At 35.8% G+C, this 21,318-nt stretch overlaps 2 protein-coding genes across 4 annotated transcripts in view; one reads left to right on the top strand and one right to left on the bottom strand.

Annotated features, from left to right (window-relative positions):
* Positions 1-13,775, bottom strand: part of cep162 (centrosomal protein 162) — a 34,738-nt gene extending 20,963 nt beyond the window's left edge. For all 3 annotated transcript variants that reach the window (XM_066701666.1, XM_066701675.1, XM_066701685.1), the window contains exons 1-9: positions 13,713-13,775; positions 12,384-12,481; positions 11,851-12,004; positions 3,929-4,075; positions 2,295-2,478; positions 1,869-1,939; positions 708-769; positions 517-547; positions 219-347 (exon numbers count right to left, since the gene is read on the bottom strand). In XM_066701666.1, the coding sequence (XP_066557763.1) occupies positions 219-347; positions 517-547; positions 708-769; positions 1,869-1,939; positions 2,295-2,478; positions 3,929-4,075; positions 11,851-12,004; positions 12,384-12,443 (838 nt within the window). In that variant the 5' untranslated portion in view covers positions 12,444-12,481; positions 13,713-13,775. The remainder of the gene's footprint in view (positions 1-218; positions 348-516; positions 548-707; positions 770-1,868; positions 1,940-2,294; positions 2,479-3,928; positions 4,076-11,850; positions 12,005-12,383; positions 12,482-13,712) is intronic.
* A 1,182-nt stretch (positions 13,776-14,957) lies between these two features.
* The window catches only part of crybg1a (crystallin beta-gamma domain containing 1a), a 72,260-nt gene continuing 65,899 nt past the window's right edge, over positions 14,958-21,318 (top strand). Inside the window, exon 1 of the mRNA XM_066701605.1 lies at positions 14,958-15,502. Coding sequence (XP_066557702.1) covers positions 15,228-15,502 — 275 coding nt within the window. The 5' untranslated portion in view covers positions 14,958-15,227. The remainder of the gene's footprint in view (positions 15,503-21,318) is intronic.

The following is a 21,318-nucleotide window of genomic DNA, read 5'->3' as shown; positions in this document are numbered from 1 at the left end:
TATGGTAATTAATTCCCAGTGAGTTTAATTAAGCTGCCTGCATTGAGAGGACTGACAATGAAAAGGAATGCTTTTCAGATGAGCAATGCTTCATTGCTATGAAGCCAGACAGAAATCAATGCCCTGTTCCATGCAGCAATAGAAGTAAAAAGATTGATACTGTGACACTTTACTTAGTGGAAATGGGCTTTCCCTTGACATGCCTTCCTTGCTCTTACCAGTTCCAGTCATTGGAGGTTCTGTGGGTGCCGTCTGCTTATTAGTTTCAATGTCTTCTCTAGCCTTTTCATGCAATGGGCTTTGCTTCTGAGCCCCAGCTGTTGACTCCAGTGAATCAAGGAGAGAGACTTGAAAATAAGGAGATACAGTTAAATATGTAGTATTAAAATGTAAACAAAGCTTTGTCAAGTGGCAGGCCAATTAAAATTGTTTTTCAGCACAAAACATTTTAGATTCAATGTGACATGCCATATAAAATGGGTTCTCAAAAGATTAAAAAAAAAAAAAAAAAATCACCTTTTGCTAGCATCACAGGTCCTTTTGGTTTCTAAAATACAAAAAATATAAATTATGTATTGAGCTCCACTGCAACCAAATCTCAATTAATCGATAGATTATGGATTACTATAATTGACATTATAATGCCCATTAAATACATCTTACAAATAACTAGAAATAATTGCAACAGTATGATGCCAACACTTTACCTGATCTTGAACTTCCTTTCCACTGGCTTCATCTTCAAAATCTTCACTGTAATTAGGAGACACTATAACAGAATAACAAAACCACGGAAAGAGCAGACATATTAGCTTAATTACATCAACAAACATTCAGAAAAACTTTTGTGCTAGTTTAAATTTCATAATTGTACATTTCTGGGGTGGCTGAAGCTGAAATTGTGCAGTCTATTTTTTACTTTCCCTGCAGTACTGTGGTAAAAGACAAGTTAATAACTGTTATTTTTCTTTGTGAAGTACTGCTGCAATTTTAGAAATAAAAATAAAGCTTAAATGTTCTCTTTCTAAGGGCTAGGCCAAATCAAACCCTTATCACTCCTGTGAAAAGCAGTGAATTTATATGACAGGTCCCTAACTTCAACTCTGAATTCTCACTAAAGCAAAATGACCTGCAAAAGGGGCCGGAAAGGGGGGAAGTAAAATAAAACACAACATCAGAAATCAGTGAGAAAAAAAGCAAAAAACAGAAAGACAGAGATGCAAATTACTTTGGCACTGAGGCTCTCTGTATTCCATCTGTGTTTATGTAATTCTCATATACTTTTATTGGTAGTAATAAAAAGGAACACTTACAATAAAATAAAATATTGAAACTTGCTTTAAAGTAAAATAACATTTGTTGTTTCCCTTTACATGGATTATTTCATTATATGAACAATCCTTATATACACAAGTAAGGACATTAAAACATGTTTAATCAAATATAAAATAGATTTACAGGGTAAAAAAGTAAATATTTTAACTTCTGTAACACATACAAGATTCCTGTCTAGTAAGAAGACTACAGGCCACAGGCATGCATATTATTTTGCATGATTATGTATGGATTATATAGCTTGTTAGAGTCAGCCTGGCTAAAGCTGTTCGGTCAAATGTATTCAAGCGACTGATGATAATAAATAACCGATATTCTCAAACATCATCACAAACTCCAGACTGGAAAAAAAAAAAAAAAAAAGTATAGCATTTAAAGACATAAAATAAAGCTAAATATAAATGATGGGGCATTAAAGGAAAAATAATGTGATTGTATTTCTTATAAAAAAAATATTTTAAAGTTGAAGGCGTTATCTACATCATGTGTGCCTTTACATTTAGTAAATAGTGTAGTCAGTATAATGTTGTTACCCGAAGCACTCTTAGAATCCTCCATTTCATCCCGACTCTGTTCCTTTTCGGTCTTCAGGTATCCTCCATTTCTAGGAATGAATTTTTATTTTTAACAAAAAACTAAAAAGAAGCATACCTTTTCATTGCACATGACACAATTGATCAAATTCAATTGCCAATGTGCAAATGTAAAGAAACGGAAAAAATATATAAATTTAGCTATTTGAAAAATCAAGCTTTAATATTTGAAAACATCTTTGATCATTTAATTTAAGTCAAAATATATTTGGGAACATTCAACATTTTAAAGTATTGAAGACTGCAGAATCAACAACCAAAGTCTTTCAACTTAACTATGCTAAATTCACACTTTTATCTAATAATTACTTGTAATCAATAATTATAAAAAATAAAAAAGGAAAATGACACACCAAATAGCAGTACCTCAGTGCAGTTATAACAGTGGAGTCTGTTGAGTCTAGATCTTTATTTAACTTGGAGTAATCAATTGTAGATGAAGCTCCCCTTTCTAGGTTTGCAAAAAACCTGGCTTTCTCTTCCTCCTCATCCAAAGTGTCCATTCCAAAGCCAGTACCGTTCTGGCCCGGTCCTGATGCCATAACTGACTCTTAATTAACGGAGAAAGGTACAGGGTAAATTCCTTGCTAATCACAAACCCATTTGTACTAAAGAAAACAAACATTAAATATGTAACTGCATTTAATTAGAAAATTAATTATTCCTAGATCTCACAGACTATTGTTTCACCAAGCTAGTTATTTAAATACTCAGTTATGGATTCAATGCATTAGAGGGATGGTTTCCAAGTTAAAAAAGACAGTTAATGTTGTTAAAATTGGTAATGGTAATTTGTACTGTATTGTTCATCTTTATTTTTATACATGTACTTTAAATATGTTCAAAACTACAATGGAGTATTTTCCACATTACTGATTTATTATCAACTGTTAAATGTGTTTAGAAAAAAAAACTGAGCTGAGCCACACAGGAGAATAACAGCCAATTGTCCAATTGTACAGGTCTTATGGAATTTTTTAAGAAACATTTGAAATTACTACCACAGACGAATCAGATATCCAAGTTGATGTTCTTGCGTACGTTTTCCTATTAAAAAAGTGCATTCTGCATTTTGAATGTATTATCCATTTCTGATTTCTTAATATGTAAAAGCTCAGTCCACAAATTTTAACCTGACCTGGAATAAGAAAATGTCAAGAGGCAGATGGGAGGGTTAATGTTAAAGTCTTCAAAGACTTTTTTTTTAAGCAGACCATCAAAGAACACTCCTCAGAAACCTTCCATAGTAGAAGAACTGTTATATAATTTGATTTTTCTGGTAGTGCAACTTTACCAGAGGCAATTCTGAATGTTGCCAATTCATGTCAATGTCAATTCCCCTTAAGACAACTGGTTACAACACTTGCATCAAATCTGAGAGGCACTGGAGATGAGCCAAGTAGATGCAATTCAATGTGATGATGAAGGTGTTCAATTGGTTACAGCTGGTATAACAAGATAAAATGCCTTAGATAATTTCCTTGATCAGTCCTTGAAAGGCCAAAAAAATTGGTAACCAAGTTGAATAATATTGGTCTCACTAACCTTTTTTTTTTATTATTATTTTTCCAGAGAAAGAGCTAGGGAGGGTAAGTTGTGAATGCAAACCTTTATATGTGATTTCCGGAACATCACCATTTTTAATACACCATTACTGCAGCAAAGCATTTTTATTAACAATATATTGATGAGAATTTTATCCAATGGCAAAGGGAATACTGACTAAGATTTGTTTTTATCATATTGACCATGACATTATGATTGATTGCATTACTGCCGTTATGATTAATGGTGACTTTTCATTCATGCAAATTAATGTTTTAAAATGCACAGAGAGCACAGTGTGGCAATTTTCTCTCTGGTGACTGATGTACTGACTACTTTCTTCAGCAGATTCACATAAGCAGAAGAATTCAAAATGTGTCGGAAGGGAAACAGCCTGACCACACAGCTCACTAGAGAGATTGCTCGATTAGAAATACTCAGTCAAGACTTCTTACCTTCAGGCTCTAGACTGTCTCGGGTGAAAGACACAGGATTGGGTTCTTGGTCACTTTTTTTTTCCTTTAGTTGTTCCTCATTTTCCTCTTCTATAGGCTGGGAGCTTCTCATTGATTTGAGGAAACTCCTTCCTGTTCCCAGCATTCCTGTACAAAACCAGTTCAACTGAAGTTAAAGGTATACATCTTTGTATTAAGCACTTATTATTTAAGAACTGCATCATCATCCTAAATAATTAAGTAGTAAGTGTAAGTGATTTAAATATAACTATTTCCATTTTCAGAATATTGCCAGCCTAATTGCATCATAATACTTTAACCTTAGCTGGGGCAACTTGTGTTCATTTAAAAAATAGTAAAACAAATTATAAAATTAAAGGCAGTAACAGTCTAATTCCTAAATTAATAAAAATGTATCAGAAATGTATTAGGTTGATAGCATTGTAAAAAGATCAATTCAGTGAAACCACTTCAAAAGGAAGCCATTCAAAAGAGAAATCCAAATAACTTAACACATGAAGCCCCACCTTTAGAAAGTAGATGAGAAACGTATATTTTCAGGATGACAATTAGCCTAATGAAGAATTTAGTTTCATATTCAAATTGGCCAACCATAAAAACAATATAAAAATAAGAACTTGAAACTTGAAACACGGTAAATACAGAATATTTTCCTTCACTAAAAAATTTACCTTTTTCTTGCTTGTATGACTGACAAATAAATTCAGCTTAACTGAAAAGTCATTTTGTGGGGAGCATAAAAAGAACCACGTATGAACCACAAATGAGTGTTATCAGGATCCATTAAAATCTCCCCGTATTCGTATTTCATTAAATAATACATAATTGACCATTCAAAATAAATACATCATTCAAAATAGTCAAGACCATAATCAGAATCTCAATCCATGAGGCTGATATTTCTGAAAGGTACTATGGCTTTTAATTTCATTAGCACTGAAGACTACCTAGATGTTTAGTAAACTGTGTGAGTGACATCAAGTGTGCCATTCCTAAGAGGCCTAGCACAAAAGCATTACCTTAAGATCTTTTTATGTACCTGCTGCTTGGCTTTCATCATCACTCCAAGCTTCCTGAAAGCCATTAACACCACAATTTAAATTACTAAATGGCAGTTCACTTATTGAAATAGTCAATAATTGTAGTGTTTCATATTTATGCAATCAATATACCTATTACAGTAAACCAATGGAGTAAGCTCCTGGGCATAAGACTGGGACTACGTCATGGGAAGTGCAGAAAAAAAACAGCAAAGCATGATGACAGAATAGGGCATGAAGGAAGGGATAGTGAGGCAAGGTCATTTATGTTGTGGCAGTAATGGACATTTTAAAATATCATTAGGTTCTGAGAAGACACAGATCAATACGTGACGTGAGGAATGGATAGGAGCACGATGGGTTGAAAGGCCTCCTCTCGTTTGTAAACTTCATGTTCTTATGAATAAAAATCCAAAGTAAATTGAAAATGGTACAGAAAAAAGGATACACATTTCACTGCACTGCTTATGGTCTGTAGATACATCCCTTCTATGCTATCAAAGTTCATGTGGCAAAGGTTAATGCACTGCACTACAGGGAAAAAAGGTAGGCTATAAAAAAAAAAAAAAGACACTTGATGTTACCATCACCACTGCCCTGTGAATCACTGTCACTGCTTTCTTGCAGCTGTGAGGACACATCCTTTTTAGCCCTGTGGAGTTGCTCCAATTGATGCAATTTATCCAGTGCCTTGCTGCGTGGCTTAGGCATCGGTTTAGATGGAGCTACACACAGAGTGAGCATGCAGGTGAAGCACAATGAAAGAGATGGAGGGGAAAAACAAGTCAGAAAGAATAAAAATGAGGCTTAAAATAGAAAGGGAAATTTGTTCCTCAAAACAAAAAAACTGCACCGAAACAGAAATTATGCAGGTTTCAAGCATCAGATGCAATCAGAAAGAAAGAAGTGTGATTCAAAATTTAATTCTGAATAATTCTGTATCTTTGTTGTTGTTATGCTTCTGGATAAATTGTTGAATTAAACATGTTCTTAAAATATATATTTTAACAATTAACATTATTTTTAATTTAGTATATGCCTGACATGTTCAGCTACATTAATGAACTACAGACCAACTTCCACCTTTACTACTGTAAACTGAAACAATGCCTTTTCATTTGGAAGGTGGGAAAATTTAGCTTTAGACCGTAACAGCCCGAGAGTTGCCAAAAGGGCTTATAGAGAATGTAAGCAATAATTAAAAGGCACAAAGCTCTTCAAGTTTCATTTAAACAAGTAAATCCAAAACCATGAGCTTAATGCTAGGACATTTTCTGAATCCCAAAAATATACAGATCAGTTGCTCTGTCTCGGAAACATTTTCTAATACGTGGATGAATAAAACACAATTTACTAGAATCTCAAAGCAATTCCTGGCCACAGCTTTGGACCTCCTATAGACTGTTACGAGAAGCTGTATTTTCAGGTACAGGTTTTAAATTTGGAGTCAATAACATTGTATTTCATAGAAAACTGGAATCATTCACAGGGCTCCATTTCTACAAAATACTCTAGTAAATCAGAATTGCAAATACCCTGAGGAGACCCTTCAGAAAGACAGCTTTCTTCTTCACCAGGTTCTTTAACCAAGGTTGCGGTTTCATTTTTGGCCAACTGTGTTTTTTTCTCTTTAGTAAACCTGCGTTTCTTTTTTTCTTGTACTGGAGGGGGGAGGAAACAGTGGAGCAAAAATTAAAAAAAATAGAGAAGACAGAGAGAAACAGGCAGAACAGGAGTTTAGTTACAGAATGTGGGGAAAAATATTAGGAATTTCTTCATGCTCTCATAGTGACCAATTGTGGCAACAAATTTAAAATATTTTCTGTTAGACATTGGTAGATTTTCATTTAGCTTCATCAAGCCACATAAACAGTGAAAACATTTAATTTAAATTTCACATTTCACTTCTTTGCCATGAAAAGCTGATTTGTTTGAAGTCTGATCGTTTGATAAATGAGGTGTTCAGGGCTTCCGCTGTTACAGCACTCGAGTTACATGCGTCTCTTAGAGTCAAATTAATACAAATGAAAGAAATCTCAAGGTAAAAGCTTCTGTTTTGGTAGCATGCAGTATTACAATGCTTAGAAATATGCATGTCTCCCACAAGATGAAAGCCACTCTGAGCTAATGCATTCTGGACATTCACAGCATTAACAGGTTAAAGCCACTGCACCATAAACATCTGTGGAGTCAACAACTTGACATCAACTGATCTCGCATCACTTGTAATATTATGGGCTTATATTGTACTGGTATAAAAAGGGGTTAAGGCCAAGGCAGTTATTTCAGTGAGGGAAAAAAGTATTTGATCCCCTGCTGATTTTGTATGTTTGCCCACTGACAAAGAAATGATCAGTCTATAATTTTAATGGTAGGTCAATTTTTACAGTGAGAGAGACAATAACAACAAAAAAATCCAGAAAAACGCATTTCAAAAAAGTTATAAATTGATTTGCATGTTAATAAGGGAAATAAGTATTTGATCCCCTATCAATCAGCAAGATTTCTGGCTCCCAGGTGTCTTTTATACAGGTAATGAACTGAGAACTGAGACTAATCTCAGCTCGGTACCTGTATAAAAGACACCTGTCCACAGAAGCAATCAATCAATCAGATTCCAAACTCTCCACCATGGCCAAGACCAAAGAGCTGTCCAAGGATGTCAGGGACAAGACTGTAGACCTACACAAGGCTGGAATGGGCTACAAGACCATCGCCAAGCAGCTTGGTGAGAAGGTGACAACAGTTGGTGCGATTATTCGCAAATGGAAGAAACACAAAATAACTGTCAGTCTCCCTCGGTCTGGGGCTCCATGCAAGATCTCACCTCGTGGAGTTTCAATGATCATGAGAACGGTGAGGAATCAGCCCAGAACTACATGGGAGGATCTTGTTAATGATCTCAAGGCAGCTGGGACCATAATCACCATGAAAACAATTGGTAACACACTACGCCGTGAAGGACTGAAATCCTGCAGCGCCCGCAAGGTCCCCCTGCTCAAGAAAGCACATGTACAGGCCCGTCTGAAGTTTGCCAATGAACATCTGAATGATTCAGAGGAGAACTGGGTGAAAGTGTTGTGGTCAGATGAGACCAAAATCGAGCTCTTTGGCATCAACTCAACTCGCTGTGTTTGGAGGAGGAGGAATGACCCCAAGAACACCATCCCCACCGTCAAACATGGAGGTGGAAACATTATGCTTTGGGGGTGTTTTTCTGCTAAAAGGACAGGACAACTGCACCGCATCAAAGGGACGATGGACGGGGCCATGTACCATCAAATCTTGGGTGAGAACCTCCTTCCCTCAGCCAGGCCATTGAAAATGGGTCGTGGATGGGTATTCCAGCATGACAATGACCCAAAACACGCAGCCAAGGCAACAAAGGAGTGGCTCAAGAAGAAGCACATTAAGGTCCTGGAGTGGCCTAGCCAGTCTCCAGACCTTAATCCCATAGAAAATCTGTGGAGGGAGCTGAAGGTTCGAGTTGGCAAACGTCAGCCTCGAAACCTTAATGACTTGGAGAGGATCTGCAAAGAGGAGTGGGACAAAATCCCTCCTGAGATGTGTGCAAACCTGGTGGCCAACTACAAGAAACGTCTGACCTCTGTGATTGCCAACAAGGGTTTTGCCACCAAGTACTAAGTCGAAGGGGTCAAATACTTATTTCCCTCATTAACATGCAAATCAATTTATAACTTTTTTGAAATGCATTTTTCTGGATGTTTTTGTTGTTATTCTGTCTCTCACTGTTAAAATACACCTACCATTAAAATTATAGACTGATCATTTCTTTGTCAGTGGGCAAACGTACAAAATCAGCAGGGGATCAAATAATTTTTCCCTCACTGTACATGGATAGTGCATCCTACAGGTTAGAGATTTGTAACCTTCAGAAAGAAACATAAAAGGAGTTAGACTTTGTGTTCTGCAATACAAAGTGCATAATAATAAGGATAACCACATCAGAAAGAAAAATATGTAATCATTGTGGTATACTGCAATTGTTAGAAATCTTCCTTCTCAAAATACTTAAAACACAAAAAGCCATACACTTTCTATAAAATACTATACTCCATTTAAATATAGATGTAGCTACTGACTATGGTATACATTTTAATTATTTAGAAGTGTACAAAAACACAAAAAACAGCTCAGTGTATCGAAGAAAATAAGGTCTAGTTTTCCCCGTCATAGCAACCAGATGGAGATGAGCCATTTAGAGTTGAGATTAATTTGATTTCACTGTAATGGAAGCAACACAGACACTTTCCAAGCTAAAAGTATATGGCAGATGTTCACAAGTTTGTATCCATTTGCAATAATTGAGATATTGCTGTCACTCTAGATTCACTTCATCAGCCCAATAAAAAAATCAGTTACACACCATTACGAACACAATTTCTCAAAAGCTTCATTTAAAATGGTTTTGCCCTGTAATGTATTATTATTATTATTTATTGATTGACAGATGGCCTTATCCAGGGCTACTTAAAGTTCACACAGTTACATATGTGATCACATCTGATTAAAAGCTAAAAGTCAAAGACATCACCTCAAGTGTGTACCACCTGGTCGCAAAGTTAAGATATACTTTTTTCCGACAAAGGAGTAGGCATATATGATGGAAGGAGTCTGGCAGAATAATAGAAAGATAAAGTAGAAGAAGATGAACAGAAACAGTAGATTAGAATAATTTTCATACAGGATATGTGTGCTTCTCTTATCATCAGGCCATCATATAATAGATTTTAAGGACACCTATAAGACCCCCAATGTTTCCCCTGGAAATGTGATTGATGGAACTTTGAAAGAGCCGTTATTAATAGTTAATTGCCAGCTTTAAGCTTTACTGGGGTTCTGTGCACATTTTGTCTGTAATTTATTTTGTGAGTTATTTATTTAATAATTTGATTCATTACGCATTCAAAATGTCCTTTTATCAGAAAGCTAAAATGCTTATATGACTTATATTTAGCATAGTGCACCACCACTGTGAAGTAATGTACCTGTAATTTGTATTTTCTTTCATCGTATTCCGTTTTTTTAAAGGCTGCTCTATCCTAAAGCAATCACGTTTAAAATGTCAGCTTGTATGTGTGCAGGGAACTGCGGTCTGTCACTCACAGCTCCTCAAGTCTTTTTCTAAAATGAGATTTCCAGAAAGCGCCTCAAGCTATGTGACGCTTTACAGAGACCAGCCTTGAGCTTCCACACCTGTACAAGAATAGAAGCTGCCATCTTAAACATGATTACACTGGACACAGTGTATACTTTCCAAAAGAATAGATTATAGAGAATTCAATTAACAGGGATGTTACTTTAACAGACCAACACTTGCAAGTAAACAGGAGATCATCTGTACAGCAAAGGACCAGTACTTTCGATCAAGGAAGGGAGAAAAGCCTTCCCACAAGATCTCAGTCCCAGTGAGCATCGCTGGAATGAGCTGAAACTGCAGGAGGAATGTATAACATGGTGTAGTCTCTGCATGACGCATAGAAACATTTTCAAAGCAACTCATTAATCAGTTAACTGAAAGGTTAGCTGGTCAACTTTTGTAATTGTTTAACAATTTGGAAACAGTGATCAATTTATATAAAATGAATAAGATTTTTGTTTTATATGATTGAATATTCATATATTTAACCTCACACTCACCTTTAGAGCCATCTAGTGAACAAAAAGATTAACTGCACAGTACTGTTTGGTCAAATAATGTGGGACAAATTCTTTGAAACTGAGGACATTAGGGCTGTAAACAGATGTTGCTTGTTTTATATGATTTTTGACTTCAGAACTTTTGAATCAAATGCTTACCTTTACTAGTATTATTAATAATAAGTAAGCTACGGTGTTATCAATACTTACAATGCATCTAAGGGAGGTTCTTGGTAATAAATTATTATATTGTCAGTATGATGTAACCAATGTTTGTTGTAAAGAGAAAATAACATCTTAAATCTTTCATGCAATATAAATTTAGAAGAACGAAAGGAAAGCATCCTAATTCACAAACTCTATAAACATTATACTCTGTTCTGCACTCTAAAACTGCTAGGCAAATTCAATCTTATTTAAATCCCTGATATCACCAAATGTCTTTCTACCTGTCTCTAAATCTCATTAAAATTAAAGATTTACAACAGTATTGCAATTCCAAAAATGTTCTTCTGGAAAAAAAAAAGTGTTTTATTTGCACAGTAAAAATAGTGTTAAGATTTTCTCCTCATTATTATTATATTGACATAACCTTCACTTAAGTAAAATATATTAAAGTAATACATGAAACTCCAACCCCACACCACAATATCAACACGTTATATTGAGATGGCTTCATATTGCATATAAAAGGTGTAACATGTCCAAAAGGGAAGGCATATAACAAGGAATTGCTGTAATTAATCATTTTAAAAGCATATCTAGAACTATACTGTATTTTTAAGCAAGATACATTGCGAGAAGTAAACCTTTTCAGATTACAACTCAGAAAAATATAAATTATTATTCAGGTCATTAAATGGTACCATGATTTTCACTAATACAAGCTGTAAAAGTATAAAGTAATTCTGTTTCAGAAAGTTTTAAAAACACTTCAATCACAGAGAAGTCTTGCTTCTCAAAATATTTAAAAATACAAATAAAAGAAAGAAAAAGAAAAATGTGAATCCAGGCATTGTAAGAACTGTGAAGAACCAAGGGAAAAACTAATTAACATTTAATTTAACTAACTGAATTACTGAGGGATTAAAACACTCTTCAATCTTTGTAGTTATTGGGCTTCTACTCATGAATGACATAGTGTTCACAGAGATGCTTGGCCTTCAGTGAAAAACTACATATTCTGGCTCCAATACATACCTCTTGCAGATGGATTCTCATTGTCATCTTCATCACTGTTCCACCAGGGCCTAGAGGCTGGATTCTTGCTTTCTGTCTCTGTTGCTTTCACCAGACTGTCTAAAACACTTGTCCGTTTTGTACCACCCAGGTCAAGGGAATCATCGGAGACAGACTTGAGGGAATAAATAACAAAAATCGATATAAACGTAAGGTTATTTTAAAATAACTTAAAGACTCCAATACCAGTGTTCCAGAATGCAATAATTTATAACCCAACACGAGTTATACATATAGGCAATTAAGCACTAACTATTAAATATCCTTTCAGTAACTTCCAATCTCAGAAGACTGTTTAGAATATTGATAAACATTCCTATAATTTTAAATGACTTACTCAAAACAATCCAGCTTCTTGTTCTTTATTTCAAGCCTGATTTGAATGTTTTTGGTCTGTTATTTTTTACCTACATATAAGCGGGTGATTTTTGTGTAAGGCCGCGTCCATCGGCAAGATTCACAATAATATGTAGATCATTCAACTTATTACTTACCTCTTTTAAGAACTGCTCAAACTGTTCATCTAACTCTTCTTTTGTAAGGCGGCGAGACATGGTCCCTAATAACAAACCTCTGTTCTTCGCCGAGGAATCTGAGAGACATGGGAGACACACAGTCCAGTTGTTAAGAATGGTAGAATGTTACAGTTTTACACAGATACTATTGCTACTTTTCTTTAAAAAAATTGTCAAAATTAATATAGAAATACCTATGTAGATTTGGTATGATTTTTACTGTTTGAACAGGTGTGCTTTGGAGCATACAAATAAAACTCCTATTGCGTGATATATGTCAGGTTTACAAGCTGCAAATTCTGAAATATGCCCACACCATCAGGCCCCATAGTTCATAAAAACGTGAAATTAACCAAAATGCTATACAATATGACATTTCTTTGTTTGTCTGTCTGTCTGTCTGTGTATATGTCCTGTTAGATATAGCATCATTTCACTAAAACTGCACAATCCCATGCTTTGTTATAGCAGGCTACTACATCAAAAGCAAAGCCGCTGCATTCTTTTAAACAAGGCTTTATTGGACATGATTAAAGGAGATTGACCCAAATGCAGGTCAATAGCCTTTAGAGCCGGCTTAATTAAGAATCTACCTACACCTGATTTAAACTAGGTTTGCATAATCAAGGATTAATCCGGATTGATGCATCTTTCCAAACAAATTACTGTCATCGCGCCCTTAATAGTGACGCACTGCTCAGGTAAATGGTGAGAGTCCGTTTCTGAAGCCTGTTGTTAGCAACAATGCAATGCAATAGTAGGTTAACGCACAGCCGCAGTTGAAGAGGACAGAAGTGTAGTGACAATGCTACTTTACGTTAAAATGTATCCAAACGATTTTAAGGACCCTGACTGATAAACTCAGCTACTTTTAACTAAAGCATCTGTGGACATGAAAAGCTCTCTAACTTCGGTTGCATTTGTCTGACGACTATCAGCAGTTACGTGAACATGAATCAGAAGTAACTGTAATATCGGAGGCAGCAGGGCGATTATATTGTATTGTACTAATAACACTGCGAGTGCACATACAATAAAGAAAATGACCAAAAAGTGATTCGTTATCATCAGGAAACAAGTACAAGTGCAGTACGACACAAACACAAATCCGTTTCAAAATATTACAGGTTCAGTATGGATGCAATTGATTTGAACTTCGTGATCGAGCTCAATTGTAGAATCCAACCGGTGTATGAATTCGGTTAACATATATTCCTTAATAAAATATCACATAGCTAGCAAGCGATTAAAGAAATAAACATTCACATTTTTACAAATTGCATTTATCCTAAACACTGCACTTCATACCCTGTCTTCCTTCCCGCGATGCTAACCGGGTATTTACAGTGTAATCAGATTAGTTTAGTGCCGGACTTCAGTGACAGGCAGAGCAGCCAACCAATGAAATGAGGCAGAAAAGTTTCGGGTACACATCCCAACCTATCAGCATGAAGCATGGGCTGACCCTAACTGGTGACACGGCAAGTATCGCGATATTTACAACAGCACGGCAACAGCTCTGTGTAGTGGGTGGCAGTTCGTGTTATGAGCAGTGGTGTCACATGTCTACAGTTTTCGTGCACCGTGCCGTCTATTTATTGCATTACTTGTTTTACTGTTTCAATTAATTATATTTTCTTTAAATGTGTCCCGCACTAGCATATTATTATAGTTTCAGTTATTTCTTAAAAGTCGCTGGTGGGCACCTGCACAAACTGGATAGGGATCCACTTAAACCAGTCTCAGTGCATTATTGTGTACTGGCCAATAAAGCAACGAAAACATCTTCCTGCAACAGCTGGTCTCCTAAGACATGCACACACATACATGCGTCTCCTGTAAACGTGGTTTTAATAAAAATGAAAAGGTCAGGAAGAGATGTTTGCTGAATAACAATGCAGACTTGTTCATTAAAGCGTAGCATTCCCAGTCGGCGGATTTGAGCTGCTTATTATTGTCACTCATATTTGACGAAGTGTGACTCATGGTTCCCAGTACTGTACTGTGTCTGCCACTGCTGTGTCCATTGGCAACCTCTTATCTCTGCCTTTGCATTTCACGACTCTCTTTTCAGTACCTGACACTGTTCACGATGCCTTCACTTTGAAACCATACACTATCGCACAAAACAGTGCAATGAATGCATGTTGATATAATAACAAAAAAACGGATGCATCTATGTATTTAAAAATGAAAACAAAACTCAGTGGTTGCATGGCATTTAAAAGTCTAAATATAATGAATGCGCAACAAGTGGATGAAGTAGAGCTGAACTGACATGGCCATTGGCAGAATAATACTCTTTCTATAGTGCATGCATCTTTGTACATAGTTATCCAAAACGACAGAGAGAGAGATTGCTTGATTGACAGGTAAAAATATAATGATAATCATAGGACTAGACAAAATATTTAATTATACTATAATGCATCCTACTGCGGACATGCGGTGGCACTGCACACTGTACTTTATTTAGGCTACCTGTGCGCAATGGCACCCGGAAGACTGTAGGTGCGTGAGTGCGGGCAGTGGGAGCGCACTGTGCGGGACACCTGCGCCAGAGCGCCGCGGCGAGGGCGTCCACACAGCTGCTCCCGAGCTTCCTCACTGGATCTACATCTTGTGTAAAGGAGATCCAGGTCTACTTGCGTTTGTAGTCAAGATGTAGTTGGGTTTTTCCTCACATTTGTACTATTCAACTGTTTTGAATGGGGGGCGAAACTTTACAGGCTGAGGGTTTTCGATTTCAGTAGTCTATATCATCATCCTCAGCAGCTGATTCCACACAGTTGCAATTCCCTGCGGCTCGTCGACAATATAACCATGAGTAAACCAGGCGCCTCCAACAAGCTGAGGAAAATGTTTCACAAGACAAAGTCGTCAGAAAACGAGCAAAGCGAAAATAGGAAACGGTTAAAAAAACAGGCGAGTGTGCCGACTGAGGAAGGGGTCGCCAGTCCGCCTGAAAAGACGAAGAAGAAGTTCGGCTCTTGGGGCAAGAAGAGGAGCCCGGCGCCGCTGCCCTCCGCCCGGGATGCCGCAGCCGCGCAGGACAGCGTTGACTCCGCGGAGCTGGATGACAGCGGCGCTCAAAACATGTAGATATAGTGTTTTCCTTTATTGAAACCATGTCTTTGATAGTGTGTGTGGTAATGTGCGTTTGGCTGTGTCATTAATGTTTGTAGTCTTTGCACTACCGCAAAGACTATGGATTGTATACGGATTTACTTTTTTTTTTTAATGAGCTATTCCATGAACATTTCCCTTTATATGTTAATTTAAAAAAATAATTAATGAAAAGTTATCAAAAACAACAAAGTGATAGTAAGCGTGTTGAAGTATGCTTACAAACATCAGTGATGTTCACATGTAACCAACTGCCATTAAGATATGTATTTATTACTGGGTCTGCAGTTGCTCCGGAGTGCATGCTTTTAATATATGCGTAGCCTACATTGCGAAACAACTGGCTGAATGCATTTTGAGCATTGAAACAATTCAAGGTAAACGCACTGCTTTGCATTTTAACCGTTGTACCTCTGACTCTTTCATTTTAAGTGCCTGGAGTCATTTGCAGCCACAGATGTGAATTGTGTTGTAAAGTATGGCCCTCCTAAATTATTATTATTATTATTATTATTATTATTATTATTATTACACCATTTTGTACAATGCACATAACACATAGGGGGTAACTGTAAATGGAATTAGTAACTGCAAAATCTGATTAATACCTCCCTTCTGAGAAATTGTGAAAGAATGTGAACTAAAAATGACCATGATGCCTGACAGGGTTGTAAACTTTTTATGGTTAGAGAACATATTTTTTCAATGTTTTTTCAATGGATATATTGTGTTTTTAAAAAGGTAAGTGGCAATAAAGGTTCATCTAAAACCTTTGAATTGTTTCCAGGGGAAGCGGGAAACAGAGTGTTTTTGTCCTATGACATTGTGATTGATGATAGATGGTGCTTCACCTGTTATGACTTGCTGGAAAATAGGGCTACTATGAAGCTTGTAAAATATAGCTGCTTTTAGGACTGCTAGGTATGACGTACAGTATTTCCAACATAAAGATGTCTCTATCTCTTTATGTTATTGGATTAAAACAATAAAAAAGATAAAACTTAAACAGAAAAACAATCATGCACATTCTGTGCAGAATATAAGCCTAGAAACATAGAGTTGAAGACTTTTTTTAAACTGCAAGATTATTGCCATATGTTATGGCTTACATTTGATTAATAGCAGAACTCAAAGTGCATTGATGTGTAACTCCTGTGGTATTCATAAATCTATTCATTACAAATTGGTGCCTATTATGTAAAGTGTGACCTTTATAATAATTGCCATTTAATCCTAATTAAAGCATGCATGCCACAGCATTAACCCCTTAGCTCAGGCACCTCCACTGAGTTCTGATGTTGATCACATGATGTTGACCTAAAACACACCCCAACCTTTACTTTAACTATTGTACATATGATCAACATCAGAAAACAGCAATGCATGAGACATTCAGGTGTAATCCTTGTGCTATTAATACATTAAATAATGTTTATGACATTATTGTAAAGTGTCACCGGGTTATTCTTATGTGTTTCACTGGGATTTGCACCATTTCAGAATTGATATGATAAACCCTAGTGGTTCTCCTGACTTTACAAATGTATTTTTATAGAACAGAAGTGTTGCATGTATGCAGAATTATTACATATGGTGTGCATTAGAGCTCTGGGCATACAAACTGTATAACCTTCCTTATGCTGTGTGGTATGTTATTCAAGGAAGCACTCCATATGGATCCAAAGGAAGGGAATTTGGAGACAGTGGGATCTGAACTGTTGATATCCATATCCATATTGGTATCCGAATTTTGTTCTGTAGACTCTGGGATGTGTTAACTGTATGGATACCTTCAACGGCACAACATTACATTTTTCTACAAAAATTATAATTCACCCCTTCTATGGTTTTATGACTTTTATGACATTACACACATGACAGTGGCCAGTAAAACATTATTTCATTCCACAATATTTTCATAATTATTTGAATTTAAAAAACTTGGCATACAAATGTGATGAAGGAAACAGATTTTAAGTGAATGCACTTTTGCAGATGCAAATGTTTGACATCAATCTGTGTCCCACTCTAAATTAGAAGAGTAACAACTAAAATAAGTATTTTTCATGATCTTACATGATTTTTAACAACAACCTTAAAACATTTATGATTGCAGTTAGTTTCTCCCTGATTTTTAGATGGTTGCAGATATGAATCTTAAGGCCAGCAATGTTAAAGACTTCCCTTCATCTAGTCACAATCCGCCTCCTTCATTTTTTTTTATTAAACATTAGTAATTAGTAAAAATCATTAGATTGATTAACTAAATTATCCTATCAGGGCATTATTTCCTATCTAAAGACTATGCAGATGCAGTATTTATAATTATTCATAGCATATAAACCAGAAGCATGTCTAACTTTTCTCCAGAAGTGCTGAAAGACACCAGAAAACATAACTGATTACTTCCCAAACCTTCTAAGAACATTCTATAGGTTTTCCATGCATAGCTTTTATTACATGTGAGGATTGTGTCATTTAAGGTAGTCATGCAGCTTTGTTATTATGAATACACAGTGTACACGTTTTAACAAGCAGTTCGTCTCCTTTATTATATCTTTCAGATAACTGCAATTAAGTTCAAAGAGGTAGGTTTGGTAACTCTTACTTTTCAAATGCATTTCTATACAGATTATTATGAGAGACCTGTAGAATAATTAGGGTATGTCTGCCCTTTCTAAATTACCACATTCTGATCTACCACAATGATATGGACAGCTTTAAATTAAAAATGAAGGCCCCATATTTTGGGAGTCTCCATGATGCTGCACGAGACATCCGCTGGTACCTGTGAAGGCAACAGGCAGAACATGGGGAAGTCAACTTTCATGGCTAAGGAGAGCACACTGAGAAATCTGTTTTGAGACTGTGGCTTTTATGCAGATTTCATGGAGGCTTCACTATACAATGACCACATAGCCTACATAGTTTTTTTAATTAAGTGCATATACTATGGTACTTTGCGAGTGAGCTTACAATTTTTGCAAAAACATCTGCCTAAAATACTTTTCTGATATGTGGAGGAAGTGTGGTGGGGACGTTGTACGGAGCTGCCATTGATGACACATTGGGCTGTGAATATATATCCACACTGACATATGGCTCTGCATGATTTACTTCCTGTGTTATGGAGTATTTCCAAACCAATTTAAATAAACTAAAACTGAAATTAACACAAAGCCCAAAATATGTAATATAATGAAAACAGATGCAAAACTAGTTGATACAATTGACATAAATGTAGATATGATCCGGTTATGTGTCATGGCTTGACTGATTGATTTAAACTGTAATACAGGTTAAAGTTAATTCATTTTCTTTGTTCACCCCTTTTTTGTCTTTTCAACAGCTATTAATGAACAATCAATAATTTGTATTATATGACAATAGGTGTCACAAGCACTTTGTTAGACCATGTTTAATTATTAAAAATGTCATTGATATGCCGACAGTTGCTAACAGAGGCTAGAACAGGGTTCATTTAATTTTGACTTGATGCAATTTTGAAGTCTTTGTCAGGTTTCATGTAGTTGACTATGAGGCTGTGCTAATTTATTCTGCCTCTAGCAACTGTTTTGCTGGATTAGTTGGTCACTTAGTTTGGTTGGCTGCTTTTTAAAATGTCCTATCAATATTCAGACAAAAGATGACTAACACCTGACATGAAATCATACCATTTTGGTTTGTGAAATGACACATGGTTTCAGCTTTGGTAATTTTGTCAGTTTACTGTTACTGTGTGCAGAGAGCTGTGAAATACGTTCTTTCTTTCTTTCTTTATTTGGTTCAGCAACAATACATCCCCAATTACATTGATTTATGTTTTCAAGTTTTTAAGTTGGTGATACTGACCCAGCACATCTAAAGTGTGGATAGGTTTGTAAAAAGAACACGAATGAGCATTGTATAGCAAATATTGTGACCTTACTTACAATCTACTTTTTAGTGTATGATTTTCCCATGTTTTTTTCAATACATGCTATCATTCAGCCATACACATTTCCACAGAGACCATTTAGATAAAAATAAAAATAACGATCAGGAAATAAATAAATGACTTCAAATTGACAGTTGACAGTCCATGAGCACAATGCTATACAAATTTCAATTATTAAAAGGAATGCATGCACATAATATGCATGCAAAACCAGTTTTCAAAGAGTAATTCCAGGGATTTACATTGCAAGCAAATGCACTGGGTGATATTTCACCATAAGCCAAGTATTTTTGTTGTGATATCTTCCATCACGACTTGTAATATATATATATATAAAATGTTAACAGACCATTAATGTGAAATTAAACAATGCCTAGTGTAATGCGATGCTTTAATGTGCTTTACTCGAAATGCAGGATTCAGTTTATCCTGACTTAAAGTCTTATTTAATAATATCAGACTTATTCTGTGTGGTTTGCTTTTCTGATTCATAATACTTAATCATAATTTAAAAAATAATTACAGGAGAAAGCATAATGTTTCTGGAGGATTTTTCTCTTTCTCGTTATTTTTGGCAGGATATAAAGAGAGGCTACATAAGAGTCTACATAATTATACTTGCAAATAGCAATTGTTTTGTAGAAAATATTGTAGTCTTAGAACAGGATCATTTTTTTGTGACTCTCGTATTACTGTATCAGGGAAGTTTTACCTAGATTATGTGTTTTTATGTATCGGTGCAGGTTTATAACTGGGTGTGCTATGGAACATGTTTAAATATTGAAGAACAATAACAAAAATATGACAATGGAGCTAATTACAATGTTTCAGTATACAGAAATAACTCTGCATAGTCTCAAACTGTATTCCTTTGCAGCATCAAGGTCATTGGTTATTGTAAGTATCCTCAGAAGTGATCCACAAACTGAAAATAAAAGTGACCTGTAGAAAAGCTAGCTCTTGAATTATGAGTTATTGATGGTCATAATAGTTTTAGGGTGGGACCACTGTATTATCAAGTGCCCTAAACTGACCCCATTGCCTTCAAACAGGTTTTACTTACATGGTTCATGGTTTCAGGAATTTTCTAAATCACGTGTCCTCAGGTTGAATTTATCTACATGCCTTTATGCTGAAAAACTGGCATGTACTGGGCTTTTGTGTAAGTTTGCTGAAAATATGGCAGGCAATGGTATATATTTTTCCTTCTATAACATAGCCAGTTCAAACTTGTATCTGACACAGTGCTGGTGCAGCCCCAGGGAAGTAGAATGTATTGTCTAGGGAAATGTTGAAAATACTAAATTACTAAGTTGACAAGGTTCTTCTGTTTTTACAAAGCAGGACATGAGCAGTGTGGGTGTCAAGGGCCTCAAACATGAGACTTGTTTGGACATTTGTTCTATTGAACTAACATTTTTTACAACATAACTTTGCTATGAGTTTTGAATTATTCACAAACACATGCAAAACAATACACTGTTTTAGGAATAGCTCAAATTATACCTTTGAAATATTCTTCTGTGTTTCATGATGTGACTTAAATAATATTTGCAGAATCTTCTCTTTTTCAGATGTAAACCAACAGTGAATCATATTTATGTACCCCCCCAAAGAACTTGATCAATACATAACATTGTTTAATTGCTCTAATGCCCTTATGTAACTCAGACCTTTGCCGAGTCTCTTGAATTAACATTACATCTGAATGAGCAGGGTGCGTCTTTACAGTATACCCACAGGGCTCTGCCTTGATGTTAATCCAACCAATTGGACAACCAGAACTGTTAAATGTGTTATCAATTTGGTCAGAAACATCAACACTTTACTGTGATTTATTCTGAATGTTTT

This window comes from Amia ocellicauda, chromosome 1 (genome assembly GCF_036373705.1).
Source record: "Amia ocellicauda isolate fAmiCal2 chromosome 1, fAmiCal2.hap1, whole genome shotgun sequence".
NCBI lineage: Eukaryota > Metazoa > Chordata > Actinopteri > Amiiformes > Amiidae > Amia > Amia ocellicauda.
Note: the sequence above shows the minus strand (reverse complement) of the source record. Positions and strands in the feature narration are given on the sequence as shown.